The 10,000-nt window shown below is 46.3% G+C and overlaps 1 protein-coding gene across 13 annotated transcripts in view; it reads right to left on the minus strand.

The window, feature by feature from the left end:
* Nucleotides 1-10,000, minus strand: part of LOC147013640 (rab GTPase-activating protein 1-like) — a 337,271-nt gene that overhangs the window by 50,329 nt on the left and 276,942 nt on the right. For all 13 annotated transcript variants that reach the window (XM_085855705.1, XM_085855704.1, XM_085855702.1 and 10 more), the window contains 2 exons: nt 5,442-5,546; nt 4,904-4,987 (listed from right to left, as the gene is read on the minus strand). In XM_085855705.1, the coding sequence (XP_085711831.1) occupies nt 4,904-4,987; nt 5,442-5,546 (189 nt within the window). The remainder of the gene's footprint in view (nt 1-4,903; nt 4,988-5,441; nt 5,547-10,000) is intronic.

A 10,000-nucleotide genomic window follows, 5' to 3' on the forward strand; every position in this document is an offset into this window, starting at 1 on the left:
GCCTTGATCTCCAAACTCTCTGCTTATGGCATCCAAGCCACCTCCTCTCATGGATCACTTACTTCCTCCACTCCCATATTCAGCATGTTGCTCTTAATGGGATCCTCTCATCTTCTCTCCCTGTCAAGTCAGGCGTACCCTGAGGCAGTGTCTTGGGCACAGGCTTGTTCCTTATCTTCAACAATGATATTTCGGATGTCCTAGAAAATCTGCCCATCTCTTGGCTGATGATTTCACACCCTGCTGTATTATTTCTACCACAAGCCTCTTCCCTCTCTACAGACCTTGATAGCATCAGGTGCTGGGCTAACACTTTGAGTATGTATTTCAACCCCCAACAAACCCCACACACTCACCCTGTCTCTCCAAAAGGACCATTTGGCAAGCCATATCATATACTACTTCAACAGACCAATTGAAGAGGTTGTGTCATTCAAATGTCTCAGCCTCATCATCAACCATGATCTTTTTTTGGCAGACCATATTTTCAAGATGGCCTCCAAAGCCAGCCTGGGTATTGGTCGTCGTGCAAGGTCTTTCCCTGGCTAATCTGAACTTTTGACAACCTCCATGGCCTTAATTCACAGCTTTATGTAGTACTGCTCTCCCCTTTGGACTGACACCACTGCCTCACACCATACTTTTCTTGATGCCGTGGAAAGTTAGGCACTCAAAATAATTTGGATCTCCCGTGACAAAGCTGAGTGTCTCGGCCTGTTTGTTGCACATCACATCATGGTGACTGCTGTAATCTACCTTCTCCTCCTTGGTCTTGCATGTTCGGCTCTCTCTTGGCTCTGTCTCTCCGAGGTTGTTGCACAGCACACATGGTTTGTCAGTCACCCTCTTCGTGTTAAACTCCCAAAATCCAGTTTCACTTCTCACCTCTACCTCCTTTGTTTCTCTTTTCTATCATTGTGGAACCATCTTCCCCAGGCTTTCCAATATATTCCTCCCTCCAGGGCTTTAAGACTGTTGTTCATCCCAACCTCAGGTCATCCCCCATGCATACCATCCATACCTCATGTCATCCCGTGCTTGCCCAAATGATCCCATTCACAAGCACTCGCTTTTTCCTTGCTCTCCCCTCACGCTGCTTTCCCTTGATGCATCTGGATGGTGGTTATGTCCGGACGGTGGTTATGTCCGGACGTGTCCGGATGGTGGTTATCTCTGGATGGACCATCCCTTCACACTGCTTTCCCTTGCCTTCCCCTCACACTACCTTCCCTTGATGTATCTGGATGATGGTTATATCCGGATGGACCCTCTCCTCACACTGCTTTCTCTTGCCTAGTCGTATCTGGATGGTGGTTATGTCCGGACGTGTCTAGGCGGTGGTTATGTCTGGACAGACCTTCCCCTCACGCTGCCTTCCCTTGATGTATCTGGAGGGTGGTTATGTCCGGAAGTGTCTGGACGGTGGTTATGTCCAGACAACCTTCCCCTCACACTGTTACCTTGCGCTCTCCTCATGCTGCCTTCCTTGCCCTCCCCTCAAGCTGCTTTCCATTTCCACACCCCTCCCCGCTCCCCCTTCCTTCCTCACCCCCCCCCCACCCTCCTTCACTCTCCTCCCTCACCCTACCCTCCCTCCTCTCTCCCTTCCCTCCTTCTCCCCCCCCCACCTCCTTAATATACCAATCAGCAAAGCAATGGGTTGTATTTGCTAGTACAATAATAAATGTCAGTGTGTGTCAGTCAGAAACCTAGCGGCCCCAAACTTTGCATGCATACTAAGGGAACTCCAATTGAGTGCATGAATGAAAACTGGGTATTTGGGTTAATTTAAGCACCCCTTTTGAAGATAATCAATGGCTTACCTCCATGAAAGGCTTATCCTTGATCAGCCCAACTTCGCCTCGCAGGGTCCAAGCTGCCATTTTGATTCAGCCGATTCAAAAATGCTTTGCCTTGGAAACACAATCTACTCGAATGGACTAATTAAAGTGTATAATCGAAATATTACATATTGTGAATCGGATATCGTGGACTAAATAAGTGTCGAAATCTGGAAATGTAAATAAATTATCGATTTGCCAAGCATTGGATTGTTGGCCCACTAACAGGGAACCTGAACTTGGTTTGTACCATTTGCCTGCATCAGTTGGCACAAGTGTTTCCTGATGCCTGTTGGCATTAGTTGGCACGAGATGCCTGCACGAGTGTTTCCCGAGAAGATAGAGGTATGTCCTGTGTTTATATCATCCATGGTTTTTAAGTAATCATGCGGCTTGAATGGCGCTTAAGATATGTCCGGTCATACTAAACACCGCAAGAAGACATCTGGAGACACCTTTTTTTCTTTTTTTTCTTTTAAAAGCAAATGAACACTCTGCAAGCAGCCAGAACTGCTGCTCAGCTCAATTCCACAATTTATAAAATTTGGAAATTGGCTTTGGTTAAGAGATTTAATAGCTTCTCGCATTTTAGTTGTAATTAAATAAAGGCATGAACATCGCCCAGAGAGCTGTGGGGGATGAGGGGGGGGGAGGGTGGAGAGTGTTTCGGAGGAGGTAAGCATGAGGGGAGGGGAAGGGAAGGCAATGCCTTGGAATATGGATTTATTTTAATTAGTAATAAAATGTGGCTTTATTTAATAACAACTTTATTTAATAATTTAAAGTGCCTTTACTGCATTGGAGACTTCCAATTCCATGATAGTGGGTACCCAGGGTGACAGTCGCAGTTCGAGTCTCACCCCTCAAGGGAAGCCCATGTTATAATCTCTTCAAAAATGGTACGTGCTGTTTGAACCTGTCTGAACGTGCTGTTTAAATATACCCCACTTCATTCAATCCTGTACTAATTCCGGCAGACGGGACATCCAGTTTTACATCCGAAGGACGGCAAACGCTGATGAATCGGCTTGCCTATGAAACTGTAGATTAATCCCCCCACCCCCTTCCCTCCCTACCTCCCTCAAGTCCTCTTTTTGATTATTCAAGGCTTATAAGCAAATTGATGGAAATGCAATTCATATATTATGTGAAGTAAAGAAACAGAGGCAACGGAAATCGGCTTGGGAGAGTGAAATGCCTGTGTATGTAATGAATTAGTCAGGAGGCCACCAGGAAAATTTCCGGGAGACATTGATTTTACCTCTCTTTTTAGAAGTTATGTACACGTACACTTTAATATACACCCTACAATAATTCCTTTGTAGAGGTGGGAGGGGAAGGGTTGGGAAGAGGGACCTACATTGCCCGGAAATTCTGGGTACCTTTGCTAGTCTACACAAATAAATGTTTGTGTGTGTGTGTTTCCTTCATAACTCCAAAACCATGAAACCTAGCAGCCTGAAACTTTGCATGCACACAAAGGGAACTCCAAGGTAGTGCATGAGTGAGAATTGGGTGTTTGGTTTAAATTAAACACCCCTTTTTAAGATAATTAACGGCCTTATTAAATTATCCTTTATCAAGGCTTATCCCTGGTCACCTCGCTGTCCCTCGCTCAGGCTTTATTCATCTTTTTTTTTTTTTGCCCGCTCAACAATGCCTGTACTGGACTTGGAACAGGCCGCAATGATTTCTAAACGATAAAGTTTTTTTAATCACTTTCCTCACTCATATCAAATGCCTCATCATCATACCTACAAATCGCTGGATACATTGCAATGCACGCCAGCAATTATGGCTCGATTTAATTTCTGCACATGCCATAACCTCCAGAATCTCTTAAACTAAGTCAAATTACAAAATTTAAACTCAAGAATTGCACTTATCAGTCGTTTGACTGCTAAAAAAAAGTGTTCATTTGTCCAATTCAGACATTGTTTGACATTTTTGGCATCTCCGGGAGATGTTTTGATATAACGAATCGCTAATTGCTTGCCAAGCCTGCCGTTTCATTGGGATGCTTGCTTAAGTGCTTAAGCCTCTTGGCCGTATTGCAAGCTGCACTGTCCATCGACCACCTGCCTGTGTTGCGCCCTGCAGTGTCGTGCGGTGCCAAGGCTGCCGTTCCTTCTGAACGGTTGGATGGAAGGAAGGAATGAATGGATGAAGGGAAGGAATGTATGGGATGGAGAGAAGGGGATGGATGTTAGGGATGGATAGAAGGGAAGGGATGGATGGACCAAACAGATACTCCCCCCCCCCGAACCCCCCTATCCTCCTCGCTCTACCCTCTTCTCCCCTCCTCTCTTCGCTCCAACCTCCTTCCTCTCCCTTGCTCCCCTCCCCCGTCTCTCTCCTCCTCTCCCTCCTCCACTCCCTTCCATCTCTCCCCTCCCCCTCTCTCCCCTCTCTCCCCCTCTCTCTTCCTCTTCCTCCCATCTCTCCCCCTCCCTCCTCTTTCTCCTCCTCGTCCTACCCTTCCTCACTCTCCCCACCCCTCCTCTCTCTGCTCAATCTCTACCCCTCCCCTTCTTCACTCTCTCCTCCTTCCTTACTCTCGAACCACCCCCCCCCCCAACCACTCTCTTAATGTTCCCGTCAGCGAAGCGATGGGATTTATTTGCTCGTGTGTAATAATCCGATGGCCTATGTTGTTTGTATTGCCTGGCCTATGTGTTGTAATAATCTGATGGCCAATATATTAAACCATTGATTTTCAATGTGTACGCACAGCATTGTAACAATGTTCACAAGTGGTGATCATTCCCTTTTTTCATTGTTCTACGTAATCATTCCACGATTGTGGCCCGTCATATGGAATTTACCCCACCATTGTGGGTTGCTGTGGCAGTCTTTTAGAAGTTTATAGGCGTCTTACTTCAAACCGATATCATAATCAAACTACTCTTTTTGAAGCTCACGGTGTAACTTCCTTCTTCCAACTTGATGCTGTCAGTGCTACAATGGCTGAATATGCCACAGGCTGAGAATCTCATGCTAAAAAATGTTTGATTCAATGAAGATAATAAATAAACCAATGAGATCAAGTGTTATTTTTATACCTGTTTATATTCAGAGATGATGGCATGATTCTTCTGCACCTCAGCGTCTGCTCGTTCTGTTTCACGCTGACAGACTTCCTTGAGCTGTGCAGACAGCACATTGTGTGAGTTATATTACTATTACATTGGAACACAACACAGGAAGCACAGCCTTCAGGGTAAACGACAGAGCTTTTCATCATCAAGGTAAAATGCCCAGGACAATGAAGGTAGCCATCTTGTAGAACCATCGTTGGCCGGTTCGTGTTCCCATCCGAAACACCTGTCAATTGATGTCAGGAACACAGGTCCAAATCCCATATACCATATTCATTTGTATATTAATATAGTGCACACTGATGTCTCCTCATGTGTTTGTCCTGCATGTGGTATGGAAGATGTACAAGATTCTCCACTAGTCTTATATCAGTGTTAAAATAAATGGAATAAAATGGCGGCCTTATCCATCCTGATTGTTCTTATATTTGAAAGTAATCAAATGGAAAGCTCATGCCATTTGGCAGATTGGTGAGCTTCTGAAATGTACCTGTATAATTACCTTCAGTGCTTCACACTGCAATCTGCGCTTGTCCTCTTCGGCATCGACCAGACGTTGCTTGGTGAGCAGCAGCTCTTTGTTTAACATGTCTGCCTTGTCCTCGGCCTGTAAACACCATTCAGGAGTTCAGTGATGTCACCACTTTCATAGCAGCGTTTTAACAAATCAGTACACCTGTTGTCTCACAATTCCATTGTTATGCACAGGAATATACAATGTGGTTCATTGTGAATGTTTAAGTTGAGGGAAAAAAACTTCTTCATTTTATGTCTTAAAATTATATTGGTCTTTGTTCTTGTGTGTAAATCTGATTTATAGGACAACTCAGTCAATAACATGTTCATAACATCTCGAGATGTCCAACTGAAAAGTTTCCATCGAAGAATCCTAATCTTGAGCAAAACATCAAGTGATTTGTTTTGATTTACAATATATTGGTGAATTATTCTGAGGTATTCACCCTTGTCATCATTTTATCTCTTATACTTTTACCTTCTATCTTTTCTACACGCATCCTCTGCCACTTGTTGCTGCGCACGCTGTTTAATCCAGGAACATAATGTATCTTCTTGATTTGCCGGTGTTTTGCTTCTCTTGAACGTGAACAAATTGCAAACTCGATGTAGTGTAACCAAACTATCAAGCTCATTCCACATACACTCTGATTCCTCGCATGGGCTGAGACTCAGGGCAGCCAGTGTGCACCAATAAGAGATGCCCGCTGCAGGTCCAACGAGCTGAACAAGCCTCCCCATGCTCTAACATCCTCAGACTCAGACTGATGAAGGATGAATGACATCATGCATAACCTGACATAGGAACATATTGTTGCGGGCTGGGGGTTGGGTGAGAAGACCACTAGAGGGGGGGAAGCTATCTCGGCTCCCACCAGACTCTCCGGAATTGTAGGCCTTCGCACACTGATAATTCCGTGACGCGGAGGGTCGCTTCACCGACCGTGGACGCCAATAACTCAACCACATGACTTAGGGTCCTCCATTTAAGTTAATCCGGTTACCTAAAAATAACCACGTGATTAAATTACCGGGGAACACGACCTCAGTACACCTTGTCCGAACCGAATCACTCTAATGGACCGGATCCATTTACCGGATCGGATGCAGCCGAGTGACACTGCTAAGGACGTACCGGCTCAAAGGAACGGATTGTTGGGAATAAAGTCCCGGCTAAGCTTGGATTCGGACCATGCTGGACCAATGAAGGTAAAGACAAAAACGAGCAGGGAACATTCCAAACAGTAATTTATAAACAATGGGCGAGGAAAGGTCAATAGATTGGTACGATCAAGAGATTTATTGGGGTGTGTTGTGTAGAAATAGGGGAGAGAGGTGTGGTGCAGCAATAAACAAGCAACTTATAAAAGCGGACGCAGAGCAGACCTAACCCGAAAATAATAACAATCTTCTGCAGGCTTACTTGCATGCCATGTCAGAGATAGACAGGCGCCAGGACACACAAACACGGAAAACCTGATGAAGAGGGGTTGAAGCAAGACAGGAGAGGAGTTGAGGCTACGGTCTATCGGTACCTTTGCATAATTGATATGCAGTCCCCGAACGCGCCACCAATATGTTTGGGGGGAATGCTCCATGGCGCGGTACTCCCCCCCCCACCCCCGACAGCTGGCGCGTTGTCTCCTGCTTCGGGCAGCTCACGCCGAGACCGTGGGCACGAAGGAGGGGCTTGAGTTGGGAGGGTGGAGTCAGCGTCGTGTGGGTGGAGAAGAGGAGGAGGAGCCCAGCGATGACGACAGAAGGTGGGGTTGAAGAGATGACGACAGAAGCCAGAGTCGAGGTCCAGCTTGAGCGGAAGGCGAGGCAGGGCAGCAGAGGGAGAGAAGGATCCGCTCGAACCTTTTTAGGCCCCGGGGCGGGGGCCCACCCCAAAACTCGGTGTCGTCATCTGAATCGGGTGCTCTGATTAGCCCCGAGCCCCTGTGCGGCCTGGCCGCGATGGCCAGAAGCAGCAACATTCCAATTCCGGCAAAGTGACCCCACACCACAACGATGTCCATCTCCAACCAAACGACGTGATAAGAAATGCCCACACCGAACTCCGCGCCATGAATTAATCCAGAAATGGGTTGAAAGGAACGTGCCGCTTGCGCCTTGCACACTCGCATCCCGCACAATGTGGCGTGGGGTTGCCTTTCTATTATCGGCCTCGGTACGCGTTTTGTGCAGCGTGGGCGTTGTGCTGGGTGTGTTTCCTGTGTTGTGAAAAACACTGATATTTCCATTACCAAAACACTGACGGTATAAGTGGGCACTGATATTTGTTTTTAGGGCTTATTTGTTAAAAAAAAAAAAACATTCAATGACAACTTGAACTTTCTCTGAATGATGTTCTCCACTGAGAGGGGGCGGGGGGGGGTGATAATGAAAGGGTTGGAAGCAATGTGCAAAATGACAATGTTTTTACAGACTTAGATTATTTTTATTTATTTCATTATTATTATGCATTCAATGTGATGATCTTGAATACAATGTAATAATGGACAGAGATATGCACCAGAGGGGAAAATTATTTTGGGTTTACAGTTTGCAACCCAGGTGGTACTGTGCATCTCAAAAAGAAAAGTAAATGGTGTGATGCAGCGACATTGTCACTTTGTAAAAACAAGCATAAAACATTGAAACTCAAAGCAAACTAATCACATTTTGTATCTGAGAATTTTGCAATATTTTAAAATCGATTTGCTCGGAACAAAAATTTGTGTCCATTTAATCACAAAAATGACTCTTTTGAATGAATGTCTTCTGTAGGAAAGAGGAAGAAACAGGACCATCCTGCTTCTTCCACTTCCCTAAAGGAGACAGATTGAGGTGTAAAACTAGAGGCAGAAAGTGACCAAAGTGGTTGAGCAAAGAGATTGTATCAAGTACTATATTACAAAAGCATAGACCATATTGAATAATATATTACGATAGCATAGACTGCATTGAATACAAGATTACAATAGGATAGGTCAGGTCAGGTATGGGAGCATGTGCCGGAGAAGCGCGTCGCTGCATCCACTTTCCGCCAGTACTCCAGGGGCCTCTGTCTGACCATCCCCCAGGCAGATGCCAGGCACATCACCATCTCCTTGAAATGCTGATCAATCTGCTGTAACCATGACACAATGACACATGTGATCGGCCCATTGGCCTCCTCCACTCACGAGACTCCCTCACTGAGAGAATCTGGTGAGCACCATCAACGTCAGGAAAACGAGCCACATGTCCATACAGCCGCAGGTGACGCTCACGGACTATGCAGGTAACAAACCTCATCTAAGTCTCTCTCAGCAACTGCTCGTTGGACACAAAGTCCGACCAGCGATAGCAAAGGATTCTCCGAAGAGACCTGGTACCAAAGGAATTAAGTCTCCATGTCAGGTCCCTGGTCAGAGTTGAAGTCTCATGTCCGTAGAGGAAGACTGGAAGCACCAAGGACCTTAAGCCTCAGACTTTTGTCCTCCCGCACAGGTACCGGCAGTGCCACACCCCATGATCCAGTGAATCCATGACTCCCCAGGCTCGACCCAGACGTCTCTTAACCTCTGGCTCACAGCCAGCAGAGACATGAATATCACTGCCAAGGTAAGTGAATCTCTCCATGACCTCAACATCCTCGCCACAAACAGACACAGACAAGATAGCAGTATCCAAGATGCCAATGAAAGCCTGGATCTTAGTTTTGATCAAGGAAACCCATAATCCCAGCGGGACCAACTCCTCATTCAGCACCCCGAGGGCCCCCAAAAGGATATCTAAAGTCTCTGCAAAGATGACTGCATCATCTGCTAAATCAAAGTCAGAGATCTTGACATTCCCAAATGATGCACCGCAGCTTGATCTCTCCGACCTCCTCCCTGGAATCCAGTCCATACAAGCGCGGAAACGTGTGGGGGCCAGTACATACCCCTGACAAACTCCAGTAGCAAATGGAAATGAGTTGGAGATGATACCACCACATCTCACAGCACTCTCAGTACTAGAGTAGAGTTCAGTCATCAGATCGATCAGTTTTGGTGGCACCCCACGAAGACCAAGAATCCTCCAGAGGGCATCCCGATTCACTGAATCAAACGCTTTGCAGAGATCAACATAGGCTGCAAGCAGCCCCTGCCGAAACTCTCGTCAACGTTCGGTGAGGACCCGAAGAGCAAGGATATGGTCAATCGTTGACCTCTTTGGTGTAAAGCCTGACTGCTCTGGACGCTGGTGCTCAAGCAGATGGTGGCGAACCCTATCAAGGATTATCCGACCAAAGACCTTACCCGGCACTGAGAGCAGCATCACCCCTCAGTCATTGTTGCAGTCTTGGTGATCACCCTTCCCTTTTCATAGAGGGGAAACAAGGCCCCTCTTACAGTCAGTTGAGATGATGCCTGTGTTCCAGGCAGAGCACAGAACAGAATGCAACAACCTGAGTCCAGCATTTCTACCAGCCTTGAGAATTCAGCAAGGATGCCACAGATCCCAGGAGCTTTACCCCATTTCAACCGGTTCACCGCAGCCTGTGTTTCCACAAATCACTTGACCACAGGTGAT

Source organism: Eptatretus burgeri, chromosome 14 (assembly GCF_056783735.1).
Source record: "Eptatretus burgeri isolate ZD-2024b chromosome 14, Ebu_testis_v1, whole genome shotgun sequence".
Lineage (NCBI taxonomy): Eukaryota > Metazoa > Chordata > Myxini > Myxiniformes > Myxinidae > Eptatretus > Eptatretus burgeri.